This window comes from Pyxicephalus adspersus, chromosome 12, assembly GCF_032062135.1.
Source record: "Pyxicephalus adspersus chromosome 12, UCB_Pads_2.0, whole genome shotgun sequence".
Taxonomy (NCBI): domain Eukaryota; kingdom Metazoa; phylum Chordata; class Amphibia; order Anura; family Pyxicephalidae; genus Pyxicephalus; species Pyxicephalus adspersus.
The window spans coordinates 45,428,447-45,445,926 of NC_092869.1; the positions used below are offsets into that span (position 1 = coordinate 45,428,447).

Below are 17,480 nucleotides of genomic sequence, written 5' to 3' on the forward strand. Positions count from 1 at the left end.
GGACTTTTAAAGCATATAATATTTTAGGATCTAGGATCCACAGGGAAACAAACAAAACCTAATAGGACAGGGGTACTGTCCATTTTGAAACAAATCATCCACTTAACATTGAAATACGTATGAATATAGAAAATTACTAGTTTGGAAATGATTGCACTAATAGCCTGTACCAACTTGATATAGGATACTTGCATTGATGGATCCTGTGACTCATTTATCCAGAAAATAGTGTTCTCTATTGATAGGTAATGAACTCCTGATGAAGCGGTCTTTGTTCTGAGAAACATGTCAATATATCATTAGCCTATTCTTTATGTACTAACCTCTGGATTTATTATGTACCAACTTTTGGATTTTTGAATTTTTATAAAGTTTTATGAATTATAAATTAATAAATCATTGGATTATTTTCTAAATATATTGTTTGAGGTGTTCAAAAAAAAATACTTTATGCTTTAAAAGTCTCAAGGCCAATGACCCAGCCACAACAAAGTGTCTTGCAATGTTGTATTCCCTATAATATGCATCTGTGAGTAATTATGGGAAGAATTCTGTTTGGTATTAGCAACCAATTAGAGTTCTACTTCTGTAAAAATTGAATTTGAATTAAACTCTTACTTTGAATGCTTTTTTTTTCAAACCAATGTAAGAAAAATATATTTGAGCAGCATAATGGCTCAGTGGTTAGCACTCTGGCCTTTGCAGCGCTGGCTTCCAGGTTGGAATCCCAGCCAGGATTCTGCATGTGCATGGAGTTTGCATGTTCTCCCCATTCTTGTGTGGGTTTCCTCAAGTTACTCCGCTTTCCTCCTACATTCCAAAAACATGCAGTTAGGTTAATTGGCTTTGTATCAAAATTGACCTTAGACTGAAATAAAGACATAGGACTATGGTAGGGACATTAGATTGTAAAACTACTTAGAGGGACAGCTAGTCACATGACTATGGACTTTGTACAGCGCTGTGTAATATGTCAGTGCTATATAAATACTGTGTAATGATAATAAAGTTTTAGTTTTACTACAATGAACAGAGATAGATTAAGGCAGAATGTAAGTCTAGGTAAGGTTTGCCACCACCCCATACTTCGACAAAGTTGCATCGTTTACATTGATTGTTATGAAAAGAGACTAACATCAGTTATTTACCAGTAGTTATGTGCTACCGAGTATTAAGTTGAGGGTACCATTAATTTTGTCTGGGACATTTTCGACGTTGTAAGGAATGTCTGGGTTGTTTTTTTATTTTCTGCTTTTTTTGTGTTCCAGTGCCAACAAAAGAAATAAAAAAACAACACCAAAACATTTGTACTTGCAACATTTTTTGGAAAAAGTGGGGCTTTTTCTGGCAGCAAGGGTGCCAATATTTTTGGCCATGTTGGTATATGTTTTTTGGAATTTCTGTGCATTTTTTAGCCACCTGCAATCACCTCCAGTGGTGCACAGCATAGGAGGGCAACAGCCCCATAGCAGGAGTTATCTAAACATTCTTTTATTTTTGGCTTCAGATTTAAAAAGTATAAACAAAAAACTTTTGTGTTAAGGATTATATGAGGTTTTAGTGAGTGGGTTTAAATCTTCCTCAACTCACTCATGTAGCAATACCCAAATGATTCTTTTTAAACATACTCAAAGTAACAAAATCAATAAAAGGGAAAACAAAGCAATATTGTGTTTTACACAAATAGCTGCAGCCAGGAAATCCATGAACAGCTCACAGCTGGAGAAATGACATCTTATGACAGAAGTTGTTAAACGGTTCCTTTATTCTCATTGGTAGGGTGAGAATATAGATAATGCATTCAATAATAGACTACATACCCTGCAGTTCTGTGAATACTCTGAGATCAGATAGAAGGAACAGATTCATGTTATTAGATTGTTGCAGATACTGTTCTTTGGAGAAACACACAATGGCTTTGTCTAAGAAAAAAAAAGCATTAACTTATCTAACAGTAAAAAATCAGTTTAGTAAAAGAAAAAGCTAGACTTAAAATCAAAACTACACTAAACTCCAGGTTGATAAAAAAAATACATAATAATGAAGCTCTTCATTTATATATCATGAAATGTGTTTTTCAATCATTTAAATACCGGAATTCAATATAGTAATCACTCCCTGTGCCGCAGAGATGAGACTGAGAAAGGGATAATCAGGTAAGCAGCCAATCAGCTGTGCTGCTGTGCTAACGTGCATTGCTGATTGGTAGAAAGAGCCAATTGCTGCTTTATGTCCAATCACATGTTGGAGGAGGGACAAAACCTGTAAGTGTTACATAACTGAAGCAAATAAAAATCTGGTCTCCTGCCTCTGGCTTTGCTGTATGGCAGTTATAGATAAATCTCAGGGCTGGATGGGCAGAAATACAAACCTTTTGGCAGTTGAAACAGCTATACATATTTCGACTGTCTATCTAAAAGTTCAGCTTTAAATACAGAATAACAAATTCTCATAGAAGTATAGCAGTCTTTTATGTAATATTTTGTTGCTGGATTAAAGAAGGAACAACGGCTAAGCCATTAGCACAGTGTTTGAACCTGTGGTACGGTAGAGACTGTATTCTTTCTTGGGATTTATTGCAGCCTTTGATCTGACACCACGGCTGCTTTTAAAAGCAGTTTTTAAAAGATGCTTCTGCTTTTCAATAGAATGCCTTTTTATGTTCTAAGTAGAAGTAATGAATCGCCCACAGAGCCAGGAACGGCTCCAGCCCATGTGCTTCCACTTGTATTATGGTGTTGATGTTAAGATGATAAAAGTATATCTGGAGGATATAAATCACAAAGCGTAGATACCTGTCTAATACAGAAATTCCATCACTTGGAGCTGGTGTTATACCCGGGGCACAGAAAAGTGTCTTCACCCAACTGTGACCACAAGGCTGTAAGAGCACAATTGTCTACAATTTATTTTTATGATGGAGGATTACCAGGACCCTTCACTGGGGACACCTAAATTACATTGGAGGGGGCTTCACTAACTTTTGTTATTATATATTAGTATATAGGGGGAAGGGAGAAAGCAGGCTTTTTGTGGCAATGCTTTGTAAAGGTGTGATTAGTTTTAATAATGTGATCAAACATAAAATAAAGAATCCTACTTAATAACTGAGAACATAAAGAATAAGCTCATATACTTAAAGTATCATGTTGTCTCCCGACCTGACGCGTTTCGCCCAAACTGGCTTCCTCAAGGGATAAAAAGACTGGGGTTACAGTATATGAGTTACAGGATACTCCAAATATGGATCAAAAAGACTAAAAGAGTCTTGAAGTATAATGGTGTTTGTTGACTGCGTTTGACCTTGGGTATATCTTCTTCAATAATTGGTGATAATTGTGGGGTTAATCATAAGTCACACTGGTGAGTACAGCAGGAGAATATGGTTTGATTATACAGGTCAGCTTGTAATGTGGAGCATTCAAACTCCCAGGTAAGGTAACTATATTTTTATTATAGTATTTTATCACTCCTCATGATCCTTACTGGCCCTGCTCTGCACATAGGAGCTTTGTCTTTCCAGTAATCTCAACACAATCTCTAGTATTCTTTGCCTAGCAAACCCTAAACCCAGAAATGAGGACACACCAGCCGTGAGGACACTGCCATTCTTTTATGGCTATTTATAGGGAATCTATCAAGATGTGGACAAATATCTGTTTAAATGTACTAGGTTCTTTGCACTCTTTGTTTCTTTTTTGCCATTTATTATTATTATTATTACACAATACCTATATAGCGCTGTACAAAGTCCATAATCACGTCACTAGCTGTCCCTCAAAGGAGCTCACAATCTCCTACCATAGTCAAATGTCATTTTTACAATCTAAGGTCAATTTTGGGGGGAAGCCAATTAACCCAACTGCATGTTTTTGGAAATATTTAGTATTGTGTATGGATTTTCCCTTTCCAGAATTGTGACGCTACAGAGCCACAGCCATTTAAAAAATCTACTGTCTGATGGCTACTATGCTGCTATTCCATTGTTATTTTGTGAGACCCCCTAAGTGCAAGTTGTATTATACTTCACTGTAAGGTCTGTGAAAATGTGGAATCGGCTCCCTCAGGAAGTAATTTCGACAAGTTCTATAGATTGCTTTAAGAAAAAGCGGCATGATTTTTCGAAGCACAGAATATAACTGAGTATTAAAGCTTTAAAGTAAAGATAACAGAGACTGCTGACCCAGGGAACATCTGATTGCCTCATGGAATCAGGAAGGAATTTTTTTCCTGAGTTGGAGCAATTGTACCTAGGGTTTTTTTTTTTGCCTTTATCTGGATCAACTATGTCTATAGGGTTTTATTTCTGGGATATGTTTATTACCCTAGTGGGTAAACTTGATGGACTTATGGAAGGAGAGTGATCGCTCACTATCTGATAGGACTAGTTGAACAAAATTCCAATCACTTTGGCATAGAAATCTGTTCCCATGGATGTATTTCAGCTTTCGGGTTCTTTTACACAAAGCTTACCTCCATTCAGTGCACATAAAAGTCAGATCTTTCTATACTAGAATACAATTTGCCACTTGTTTGACCAGCACTGATCTGGTATCAGCCAAGGTCTGAAGCAATTTCTGCACATGAATCGGCACAGTAAGAACCAACGTCATTTAATGTGTTTTACCACCATGGCGCCTTGGTTGACTTTTACACTCCTTTGCTCGGCAGTGAGGTTCAAGCTGCTTCATTGTTTACAAATTTCTACCTGACAAAAAATGGCGCTGACAAAAGAAAACCCCAGACTCCCAATGTGGGGCTTATTGGCAGCATTTCTCATTGTGCTTTGACAACGCCTGACCTTTCAGAGAAAACAAAGTGTTTGTTTCATCCAAATAGATTTTGCATCTAATAGGCCTCTGTGTCATTATTAGCACTAGGAATTGATTAGCAGAGCTCAGCAATTAGCGCAGAAACAAAGCTGGTGCTGGCTTTAAATAGAAACAAAGGTTTAATGGAAACCCTGGGTAGACGCGCTCCCTATGCTTCCTATATGTTGCTCTATAATTTGAGCTCAGGAGCCGTGACACGCGTGCAGTGTGCACGTTGGCCTGTTAAGTTGTGTACCTTGTGAACATCGCTGCAGCTGCCAAGTAGGAATCCTAAATGGTTTGTGTGGGGCAGAAAATATCGTTATCGGAGTTTAGAGTAATATTCGCTGAGCAAGGAGCTTCTCAGGAATCCTCATATACTCTTTTATACTCCAGTGTAGAGTAGGGCTGGGTCTACATGGACGTTTTTTAAAAATGCATGTAAACGATCCTATTGCGTATATATACGTTTTTATGCAGTTTTATTAGCGTTTTAAAGCTTGCCTTTAAAATGCTGGAAAACACCTATGCCGCGTTTTCTTCGCATTTTTAACTATTTTGCATATTAGGAGGCCAAAAATGCGGGAAATGCGTCCCGTGAAATCAGTGAAAGCGTTTACCCTCATTTTTCAACGTTAACCCAACGTTTTAATTTTTAAACGTTGCAAGGAACGTTTAAGATAAATGTCTTAAACGTGCCTCAAGGAAACGTTCTGGTGTAGATTATCCCATTGTAATGCATGGGTATTTCAAACAAGGGCTTTTAAAGCCTTAGGTTAAATGCTGGGGAAACAGTACGTGTAGACTAAGCCTAACAGCTTTAAACTCAGAATGAACAGGGAGCATCTAACCCAAGAAAAGAGATCTGCACTGCTGATTTTGTGTCTTCGGCCAGTTTGTGTTCCAGTCATAGGCTGCAAGTACCAAGCTGTATCTCCTCCTTTCATCACCAGTGCTTTTGTTCTAATAAATCTTTGCTGTTTTGTGACCTAGGAGTTTTCCTACTCTCCCTGTTTGTTACATTGTAATATTGCTTGCATCTTTTTAGATTATTCTGCTCCTTATCATTCCAGGGTATTGGCTGGCATCTAATCGCGTAACTTGACATTTATAAACCAAAGACAGAAAAGAGCTATGGTTTCTTTGCAGCAGTTCAAAATTATATTGTGAGCAACGTTGATAAAGAATAACAATTCGTATATGTGTACAATACATCATAGAGGTCTATCCCATTAAATGTTCCATGAGATATAGGACCAATAAACTAAATATAGTAAACCCTAATCAGAAAATACAAATAACATCTCAATCCCGACGCGTTTTGCCAATAGGCTTCCTTAAGGAATGTATAGAGAACGTTTAACAGAATAAACAACAAAATATAGTAACAAAGTTCAACATTAGACCTTATGACCCAGTTGTGGGGGAGAGCCACGGACCACCGATTTGCGACTGCTGTCCTTGATGGTGAAACCTGAAACACAAATATATTAAAATTAAGCCTCATTGTTTAAATGCCAAAGAAACCTCACTTCTTTTCTCCCTTTTTTATGCCGTGAACTCGGGGCTTCGGCAATTAGTAGTATGTTTGAGGAAAGTCATATGCTCTTTCTGGTTTTCCGTATTACCCTTTATATTAAGTAGAAAATATTATGAAAGGTCGCCTTTAAGGGACTACTGGGAGAGAAAAAATATAAGGGAACACATGACTTGTTCTTCATATCAGGAAATATTAGATCCACCCGGAAGCAGTATGAAAAACATGCTCAATAAGACTGCGTGACTTGATTTTGAACTCAGAGTAGAGGGAACGTGTGGCATAAGAAATAGTTGCCCTGTAATTGCTGCCAGCCTTCAGAAAATACCATCTGCTTTGCATTGGCATCTCTCAATACTTATTAGTAAATTGGATTGCAGATTGACCTTCCTGATCTGTTGATTGTTCCTAAATACTTATTTACATTTGTTTTAATATTATTTTTGTTTTTTTAGTGCAAATCTGTCAAAAGCAGCATGGGGTTCCCTGGAGAAGAGCGGTGCCCAGCTGTTTATCCGCTCCTATGAGCTGGGAGTCCTCTTCCTGCCATCTGCCTTTGTAAGTTTACTTGTAACAATTTTTTGAAGCCTAAATTGGCATTCTATAGACAATATTAAGTACATTGATCACCTGTATGATAAAATGTTTTCTGGTAATGATTTCCAAGGTCATTGGTCAGTCAAAACAAAACTACCCTTGTCAATGCTTCATGTGCTGTTCTTCTTGAAAACTTGGCACCATATTCAGGCATCATCAGGGTCAGCATCTACTTTCTTGACTGAGATGCCTGCTCAGAGATGACACAATTATGGGTGGCATAGTGGCTTGGAGATTAGCAGTCTGACCTTTGCAGCCCTGGGTCCCAGGTTCAAATCCCCCCCAGGACACTATCTGCGTGAAGTTTGCAGGTTCTCCCTGTGTTTGCGTTGGTTTTCTCCGGGTACTCTGTTTTCCTCCCACATTCCAAAAACATGCAGTTAGGTTTATTGGCTTCCCCCCAAAACTGACCTTAGACTATATTAAAGACATTTGACTATGGTAGGGACATTAGATTGTGAGCTCCTTTTGAAGGACAGTCAGTGACATGGCTATGGACTTTGTACACCGCTGCATAATATGTTGGCGCAATATAAATACTGTATGATAATATGTAGATTCTGGTGTTGTCTTGCACATCTTGCCCATGTTCTTAAATGTCTGCAGTCTTATCAGTACAGAGACTGAGCAAATGCTTCCTCCTTCATACAGCAGACTGATAACATCATCAGCCCAGGCAAAGTCACTGACTGGAGCTCAAGGGTGGCTTTAATGTTAAAAGGTGAAGCTTTTATTTCCATAAAATAGATTGTTTCACCCTGCAGCCTCTTATAGCCACTTTCCATCTACATAAATTAATTCCAGTGCTGGGTGCACAATTGAACCAGCTTACTGGTGGTGACAAAAGTGAACCATGGCTGCCCAGTGTGTAGCAGGGTGACATAACACAGGCTGACAATTGGAAAGCAGGCACAAAGCTTTGTCACCCTATACCAGGAAGTTTGTTATCTCCATCATTATGTATTTCTGTATTTCTGATATAACCTGGCATTCTCAGTAGTGTTTATAGATGATATTACAATACTTTCAGGATTACAATTCCATCCTACGAGGTCACAGAGAGTTAAAAGTTTCCAGGTATCATTAAGTACCATTAAGTATAACTGTGTTAGGAATTCCAGCCTCGTTATATGTATCCGGATTGCTGGTACTTACAGAAATATTACACTCGTCTTCTGCACACAGGAGCAGTTGCAGGCTCCCGCTAGGTAAATGACAGCGTGTTTACCTTAATACTGCATTAAGCTGCATTTCCTGGTACTGCTGTATAATATTCTGCTCTCTCTCTAGGTCCCCCTCCTCGGTAATGGGGTTTTCAATGGTTTCCAAACCACGAGGGTACAATTTCCCAGGACAGTCAACCTGGTTATCTTAATCTGGAAATAAAAGATGCTTTGCATGATTCCAGGTCGCTCTGGCAGCAGGAGGATGGAATAAATACATGAGAGCAGCCACAGGTTATGCTGACCCTGCATGGAACAACCACAGTGGTGACAGCAGAAATCCAGACTGATATTTATGCATTTTAGTTCAGTTACGTATTCAAAAACTGAGAGAATATGTAAAAGGGATCTAAAATCTATATATATATTAGCTTATAGCTGTGCCCCTTGAGGGATCATTAGAAAGGAAAGAGAGATGATGGGAGATTTTTGTGCCTTCTTACTAGGAGCTGGCCAGGCAGCATTGCATTGCATGGTACTGCCAGTCCAACATGTTGTGGGCATTGGGAACTAGGAAGGTGGGTTAGGTGCTTTAGGTTAAGGTTATTATTTTTTTTTTTTTAAGTCCACTAAGGGCTGGTCAAGCCTTGCAGGGAGATCTCAGATCACCTAGAGTATATATAGTGACTCAATTTTCTTTTATGCTCATTGGAATATTATTCCCTGCATATCCCATCCCCATCACATAACAACACTGAATAAAGAAGAGTTTTCACTTTACATTCAGTGCTGGCATCCTCAGTGTACACCAGGAAATCTCATCTCAAACAGTAGGAACGTGTTAGCTCTTTCTAAGTCTGAATACCTGAACACCTCCTAAGGAAAAAAAACAATAGATTCCTCTGTTCTCCAATATGCTGCTTTGACATCATATATATCTCCTTTTCTTGCATTATGACTAATCTACTGCTAGGATTCACAGTTTAGCTTTTTGTGAGTGTCACTTTACTCTGTAGCAGTGTTCCCTGGCCTTTTTAAAATGGGGGGGGGGGGGGGGAATTTGAAATATGGTTTAGGTTCTTGGAGACCCCCGGCTATAATTACTATATCCACGAGTCTAAAGACATTAGTTTGGTGATGAGTAAAAAAAATGCCTCTTACATTGCTGGCCAATGGAAGCAATACCGCTTACAGATAAATAGTAACACTCAAACTGACCTGAGAGACACGAACTTCTTATTGCTCCAGGAACCCCTAGCAACCTCTGGTGGAACCCCGGTTTAGAAGCACTGCACATAGGGCAACTCATAGAACCAAATGTCTGTGGACACCTGACTTATAAACATCCCTTTCCAAAAACCAGGCCATTAATATAGAGCCCCCAACTCACTATGGACATTTTTATATAGTTGCCTCTTTAGTGGCTATACCATTCTCCATAAAATTATGAAGGTTGTCTGTGGGAATTTGTGCCCAGTAGTACCAATGTTGGATGAGAAGACCTACCTCACCATTCCAATTCACCCCCAAAGAGGTCAGGGCTATGTACAGGACACTCACGTTCCTCCACACCAAGCTGGTCACACCATGTATTTATGGAGCTGGCTTGTGAACAGGATCACAGTCCTGTTCCAATACCATGGCTCTTTAATATGAAGTTGTCCCTTACAACAACCTCTGCCTTTCTGGGAAGACTTTCCACAAAATCTTAGAGGGTGTCTATAGGTATGTGTGTCTATTGGTGAGGGCAGGTACTGATGCTGGATGATAAGACCTGGCTTGCCATTCCAATTCACCCTAAAGGTAGGGTTGAGGCTCTGCGCAGGAAACTCCAGTTCCTTCACACCAAGCTGTGCACACCATGTCTTTATGGAACTGGCTTTGTACTCCAGGGCACAGTCCCATTCCAAAACCATGGGCCTAATATGGAGTTGCCCCCTACAACAACCTCTGCTGTTTTCGGGAGGACCTTCCTAGAGATTTGGTTTGGGTCTGTAGAAATTTGTGGAAAAACAAAGCATTATGGCTAGGTTAACGTCACCATAGCCAATTAACCGTAAAAGCATTTTTATCTATTTTGTTTGTTCTGTATACAACATATTTTGAATACATTTGAATAATCAATATATGTTAATATAATGTTCAACTTATGATTTACATAGGCTGTAAAGCCTCCACTGTATACCCCTGAGGAAGCCTAACCAGGCGAAACGCGTCTGTAGAGGTGCCACACAGACATTATATGCTTTTACCATTAAAGGGTGACGTTAACCTAGCCATAACGCTTAGTTGTAAATTCTGTTTAGTAAATACTGGTCAAGGACTCCCTGATGAAGTAATCAAGGAATGACCACCCACTCTATATACTCTAACAGTTGTATATGTTTATTATTGTTTTTGTGTCTACATCTGTTGATTGCACTGTACTAATATACAACAAAATTGCCAATATAAACCTGTAGTCTTTTGCTCCTTTTTCTGTATTATACCTCACTTTCTTAGTGAGTGAAGCGTGGCATTATCTTATATTTTATCTGAGAGAATTGTCTATCAATTGTCTCTTTCACTTTCTCCTTACTGTAGAAATTTGTTGCCATTTGTTAAGTCAGGTACTGATTACCTGGATCATGATCAACTTTACAATATATCCCAAATGTGTTTGGTAGGGTTGTGGTCGGGTTCTGTGCAGAAGCTTTCTATTGCACACTAAACTAGTCAAACCATGTCTAAGTCGATATTGTTTTGTATAGGGGTACAGCCATGCTTAAAAATGCATCTTTGCTCTAAAAAGGCAAAACAGAGGTTTTCTTTAATCATACTTTTTATATTTTGGTAGGCCAGATGGAAAAATGTTCCAATTTTTACCATTTCCAAATGGTATAAATCTCCAGCAAAACAAAATTGTTTTTGGAAAGATAGTTTTAATGACTTTGGAAGAACACAGAGTGGAAGAACACACATGGTGGCTCAGTGGTTAGCACTCCCGCCCTTTGCAGCGCTGGGTCCCAGGTTCGAATCTCAGCCAGGACACTATCTGCATGGAGTTTGCAGGTTCTCTCCGTGTTTGCATTGGTCTCTTCCAGACACTCTAGTTTTCTCTGACATCTCAAAGAAAAAAAACATGCAGTTAGGTTATTTGTCTCCCCCACCCCAAAAAAAAAATGGACTTAGACTGTATTAAAGGCATTGTGAGCTCCTTTGAGGGACAGCTAGTGACATGACTATGGACTTTGTACATCGCTGCATAATATGGTGGCACTATATAAAAATACTGTATATTAATAATTTTGCAAAATGTTGGATCCTGTATTACATGCTAGGAAGTCATTTGTGTCCTCCAATGCCCAGTGACCAGAGGGAGACAAACACAGAAGATCGGCAATCACAGCATTGCTCTCTCTGCTCGATCCTCTGAATATCCAATATTTATGTTTACTCGGTTGCAGCGGTGATTGGAACAGTCTCTAAGAAGCCTAAACAACATGTCATCTCTGGATAATAAATCTGGATATTTCCTCCTCACTACTGAGAATTCTTCTGGTTTGAATGTTTAATTAAAGCCGGTTTTATGCTGAGACATCTGTTATGTGGCAGGAACGAGTCCTTAATGAGTTTCCTCCCAGACTTCAGAATAAATAATACTTACAGGTTCATTAAATGAGGCAGGCTGCAGCCCAATGACAAGGGGTATAAATAAAGAGCAGCCAATCAGAGTTCAGGTTGTGGACAGATCTTAGAACATTGGTTTCTGATTGGTTACTGTGCTTTCTTCTTTTTATTTAAGCTGAACTCCTGATAGACACAGATGAATGCAGCTCCGTATAAATTAACACATTGTTAAATGTATTTTCCAAAATGCTACAATTGTTGGAGGAGACAGCAGAAAGACAGAGGGAAGTGCCAATTAATGGTCTGGAACAAATATATAGATAGGGAAAGTTTGATAAAGGCCAGAATTCCTTCTGCCCAATGCAGTCTTGTTCCAGACTTTAAGTTATGAAGTAGAAAATTCAATATGATGACCAAGATGACCTCTGTCTTCTGTGTAGAATAACTGCCAGGATTAATTATCCAGTTTCCTCTGAATCCAAGCTGTAATGGACCGGCCCCCAGCCAGTGAATGGACAGCAATCATCTAATATCATGTGTAATAAAGATGTTTCTGAAACACGCTGTCTTTCCCTACAGGGCTTCGATAATGGAACATTCCAGGTTAAGGTCAATGTCTATGCCAAAACCGAAGACTCAAAAGCAACATTCCCTGTGCCTTATGACCTTCCTCCGGAACACTATGCAGGAAAAGGTAGGTAGCAGTATTAATAGTCAAGCCATAAAATGTTGTTTTTGGTTTTATATTTTTAGTGCCATTTTAACAGGCCTGTTCCGTCTCCTATCCAACAGAACAGATTTAAAGTCAGCAATGTCCAACTCTGCCATAGGATTGTACTCATATTATTCCCAAAAAATAATAAGCCTTGGCACAAACAAGTCTTCCTTTCGAATTGGGGTCTTGCAGACCTCTCTGGCTGGTGGCACGCAATAGATTTTGTAATAGCCACAGCATTATGAAAGCCCATTATGCCACGCACCAATTTTCAGGGTCTGGAGGAAATTGGCTGCATTCTCATTATTTTCCAGCTTTGTGTTCCTCTGTCACACAATTTCACATTTACTCCAGATAGATGAAGATTAGATTACCATCATTTTCTGCTAACCAGAAAAGAAAAAAAGACGAGAGCTGCATTGTCAGATTTGTCGGGTTCTGAGAGGTTTTTTTTTTTTTATTCAATATATGTGAAAAGTATTTTCTAAAGTTATTTTGTGAGCACTAAACGGTCTGTCTAGTGGTTGTTTTCCATATTAATAGCATACAATCTAGTATACTAGTTCTCTCTTCACTATGATTGTATCTTCTCCTTTCGTCTCCTCTTCCCTCCTCGTTTCTCCTCTCTTCTTCTCCTCCCCCTCCTTACTCCTTTATCATTTCCTCTTCTCTGTACTTTCATGTCCTCCTCCTTATTCTCATCCTTTTGACTTTGTTGCCTCACCCTTCCTCTCCTCTCTTCGCCCTTCCTCTTGTCTCTTCCCTCCTCTCCTCAACCCTCCTCTCTTTTCTATCTTCTCCCTTACTCTTGTCTCTTCCTTTTTTTCTCATCTTCTCCCTTCTTTATCATTTCCCCTCCTCTTTACTTTCATCTTCTCTTCCTTTTTCACATCCCTTTCACTGTGTTTGCCTCACCCTTCCTCTCCTCTCTCCTCTATTCTCATCCCTTTCACTTTGTTTGCTTCACCCGTTTCTCTTCTCTCCATCCTTCCTCTTGTATCTTCCTCTTTTCTGCCATCTCTTCCCTCCTTCATTACTTGCCCTCCTCTTTCATCACTTCCACATTTTCCTCTTTACTCTCCTCACTATTTCTTTCTTCTCCTATCCCTTTATCCCCTCACCCCCTCCTACAGATACTACAGTTTTGTCACTAGAGGTTCTGGGGTGAAAAATCAGAATCGGTAAAAGTGGGCCATGACATGAACTAATGAGGAATATTCCTGTCCCTGAACACCCAAAGTGCGAACAGAGGGCTGGCTTTTGTGAGGAGTTATGCAAATATCAATGTTATTAGGTTGATGTCAAGCTGGAGGAGTGGGGGTTCCTTGGCAGGTGATATTTGCATGCAAACTTCCTTAGGTAATGCCCACGTATTATAATGACCCTCAATTATTGTTATCCAATAAAAGGGGTGGGGCCATGGATAGTGAAGCTGGGAAGGGAGGGGCTAGAATTCAAAGGGGGGCCAACTTTCTGGCGCAGGGGCCACACATTTTAAAATTTGACAGACGGCCAGGTCAGCGCCATATTGATGGAGAGTGTATGTATGAATTGATATAATTTACGGGCCAGATTAAAAAACCCAACGGGCTGTATATTAATATTATTATTATTAGTACACAGTATTTATATAGCGCTGACATATTACGCAGCGTTGTAAAAACTCCATAGTCATGTGACTAGCTGTCCCTTAAAGGAGCTCGCAATCTAATGCCCCTACCATAGTCATATGTCAATAGTACAGTCTAAGGGCATTTTTTGGGAAAGCCGATTATCCTAACTGCATATGTTGTGGGAGGAAACCCATGCAAACACAGGAAGAATCTGCAAACTCCATGCAGATAGGGCCCTGGCCAAGATTCAAACCTGTGATGTAGCGCTGCAAAGGCCAGAGTGCTAACTTCTGAGCCACCTTGCCGCCCATGGGCCATAGTTTGCCAATGCCTGGGCTAGATGTTGCTGGATGTTCTCCAGCCAGCAAATGAGTCAGGGCCATGTCCTACTGCAATGCAAGAGAAGCTTGCAGTGTTCAGTGTAATCAGAGTCCAGAAGAGGGGCCTGTACAACTATGCAAGACTAAACGAAAGGTTGGAGGGCAGATTTAATGAAGGGAGGGCTTATTAAATAAAGGGGAGGCTGGAGGGCAGATTTAAAGAAACCGACAGGTTCTCTTTACTATCCGTGTAGTGACGTTGTCCCAGTCCCTCCATTTCTCTCTTCCTTTGCAGCATCCACGCAGTTAATGTTTCACCTCACCAGTGAAGGACAAGTAATTGGAGGCTGTGGGAGGAAAATCACAGTGGAAATGGTGTGAAACAATGTGAATGAAGTCTGTTATCTCTGCTTGATTCACCAGAGTCTGACAGGCGTTCAGCAGAAATGGGATTCTCCCACAGGGACATTGGCATGTACATGCAGTGTCGCGGTCCCCGGTACAGCGCTGTATGTGTCATACGTGTTCATTACGGTTATTTCTTCTAGATTGCCTCTTCCTCCTCCACTGACCTTTTCTAAGATTCTCCTTGTCACACTCCAATCTGTCGTTAGGAGTTGTGGCCGTCATAATGCGACCAAGAGATGCAAAGCCACGCCGTAATGTTAATGTCCTGGTGATTACCATATGGAAGGCCAAATCTTGATTTGAGAGATTGCAGAGCGGCACCCCGCTGTGATTGGCCTGCAATCATCGCAGCGTGTACAAAGCCCAGGTCTGACCTGTTGGCTTCTTCTAATAACGCCTCTTGTAGATGAGCTAAAAAAGGATGAGAATCATGATTCCAGACGTAGGAAAATCCACACAAATGTCATGTGACCTGTTATGGTTACCCTAAGTAATTATGGGCTTTGGTCATGCAGGAAAAGGTAACAGATTCTCTTTATTACAAACCTTCCCATTTACATTTGCTCGCCCACTGTTCAGACCTATAAAGGCTTTGAATCCCCAGAGTCAGAGCTTTACACATGGCCATGTCATGTGTCGGCCTGATTGGCTCAAATCTGTCACATGTTCTTTCATATCTGGAAGTACCCAGTGTTAACATAGAGGCAGGGGAACAAATGGTCAGTATGTACTGCTGAGGAATAAAGGAGCCAAGAACCATTTTGCCAAAAAGACACATTGATGCTGCTTTGTATTCATTCATACACCTTACCGTACAGCGGAGCCTAGACTTCAGGATGGAGAAGTAGCACAAGAAGCCAATCGTTTGTCCTGCACTGGTCATGTGCTAACAATATACATGCTGACAGCGGGGAAAGCAAACAGACCAAGAGATCAGTCTGCTGCTTCTCCTCTCACTGTCCAATCACAGGGTGGGTTAGGTTAAGTAAGGGTTACTTAAGAGCAACAAAGAAAATGTAGGTCTCCTGTCCTACTAGAAAAGGCTGTGCTGTGTGCTACAGCTGTGTAAATCTCAGGACTGGACAGACAGAAATAAAAATCCCCATATTTGTTTGATCTGTGTATTTAGTTGTGTCGTTATCGGACTTCTCTGTGAATTCTGAAACTGTTTGCAGCTTCTCAATGACATGATATTCCTCTCCGTACCGCAATAGTATAAGCGGCACCGTTGCTGTGGGTATAGGTAGGTGATTATCCAGCGCTGACCTGCACATAGAAGTGGCGTTGTACGAACACGGAAATGTTTACATATATCAATGTGTAATGATTGGGATCCGTATGTCACACAGGGGACCTCCTAGGAGATTCCACAATGTTCTCCCTGCTAGGGGACATCACAGAGATTCCAAGCAAATGCTGGTTGCAGACAAAGGACAGCCACGTCTGATGATAACCCAGCTAAAGGAGAACTCCACCCAAACCACTGAATACACAGAAGAAATACTTCTATAATATAAACTAGATCCCATATATGGGTTCCATTTTTGTATGTGGCGTTAGAAATGACACCAGGAAAATAGATTAATTATTTTTTATTTAGTTTCTTATTTTGTGAATCGCTGATAAAAATGATTTTTTCAACTCATCTTGACATCCACGCTTTTCCTTCTTTTTTTTTCTTAAAAAAATGCAATATTGCGTTTCAGTTTGCTACGTCATGTGACTATATCTCTTGTGTGTTGCAGACAGGCCGTGGATCTGGAATATTCCCTATGTCAATGCCCCGGATTCACATGGGAATATCTGGTGTCCGTCATAGGACCATCGCACTACGCACCTTCTAGCCACCAAGAAAGGTTCCACCATTAATGGACTCCAGAGATGTTATGGAGCAACTCGCAGAATCCCAACCCACTTCCTGTTAAGAATGTGAAGATTTTTTTTCTTATGTTTTCAGACACAACGTGAATAAAATGAGGTATTTATATATATTCCTCGGGTCACTGGAGGATTGATTCATCAATGACAGACCTTCAGACTACAAATCTTCAACCCAAAGATTGTTTTCTGCAGCTCTAGGTAGAGTATAGGATTGGAACGCCTTGTCAGGTTTTACTGGATTTCTTTAATGACGGGTCCTCTTTAATGATAGGTCCTCTTTAAGTTTCAGCTGGAGCTTAGGGCCACTAAGGTGTGATAGTCCAGTAATAAAACCAGGGGATGGAAAGTGTGATAAGCGGAGTATTTTATGGCAGGAGACGCCCACCATCTGTCAAAATATTATTCTTCAGCTGGTTGTGTCACCCTGCAAGGTTCCTGGTTCATCTGGCATAGCCAAACACACCGCATGGATGTGTAAAATGTCCTCCGTTGTGTCATTTACGTGCAGCTACAGGGAAAACCAATAAACCAGCAAATGAAGGCTTACAATACAATACAGCTTTGTGTGCAGCTGTAATTGGATTATAAACATTACAAGAGAAGTTCTGTATAATAGCTTTGTCATCCTCCGTCCAGCCTTCGGTCCTGCCAGGATTCCCTGTGCATGGAGGATGTCATCAAATCGTTATGCGTCCTGTGTGTTCTGCCATTCATATGAGTGGAGGTCAACTGATTGGTGTAGAGGGCAACAATGGTGCAAACATAATACAGGAGATGGTCAGAGACTGCAGACATTGTACAGGAGATGGTCAGAGACTGCAGACAT

General features: G+C 40.2%; 1 protein-coding gene across 1 annotated transcript in view; it reads left to right on the plus strand.

The window, feature by feature from the left end:
- Positions 1–16,770, plus strand: part of TDP1 (tyrosyl-DNA phosphodiesterase 1) — a 40,880-nt gene extending 24,110 nt beyond the window's left edge. Inside the window, exons 14-16 of the mRNA XM_072427902.1 lie at positions 6,804–6,906; positions 12,297–12,411; positions 16,519–16,770. Coding sequence (XP_072284003.1) covers positions 6,804–6,906; positions 12,297–12,411; positions 16,519–16,592 — 292 coding nt within the window. The 3' untranslated portion in view covers positions 16,593–16,770. The remainder of the gene's footprint in view (positions 1–6,803; positions 6,907–12,296; positions 12,412–16,518) is intronic.
- Positions 16,771–17,480: the final 710 nt, after the last annotated feature.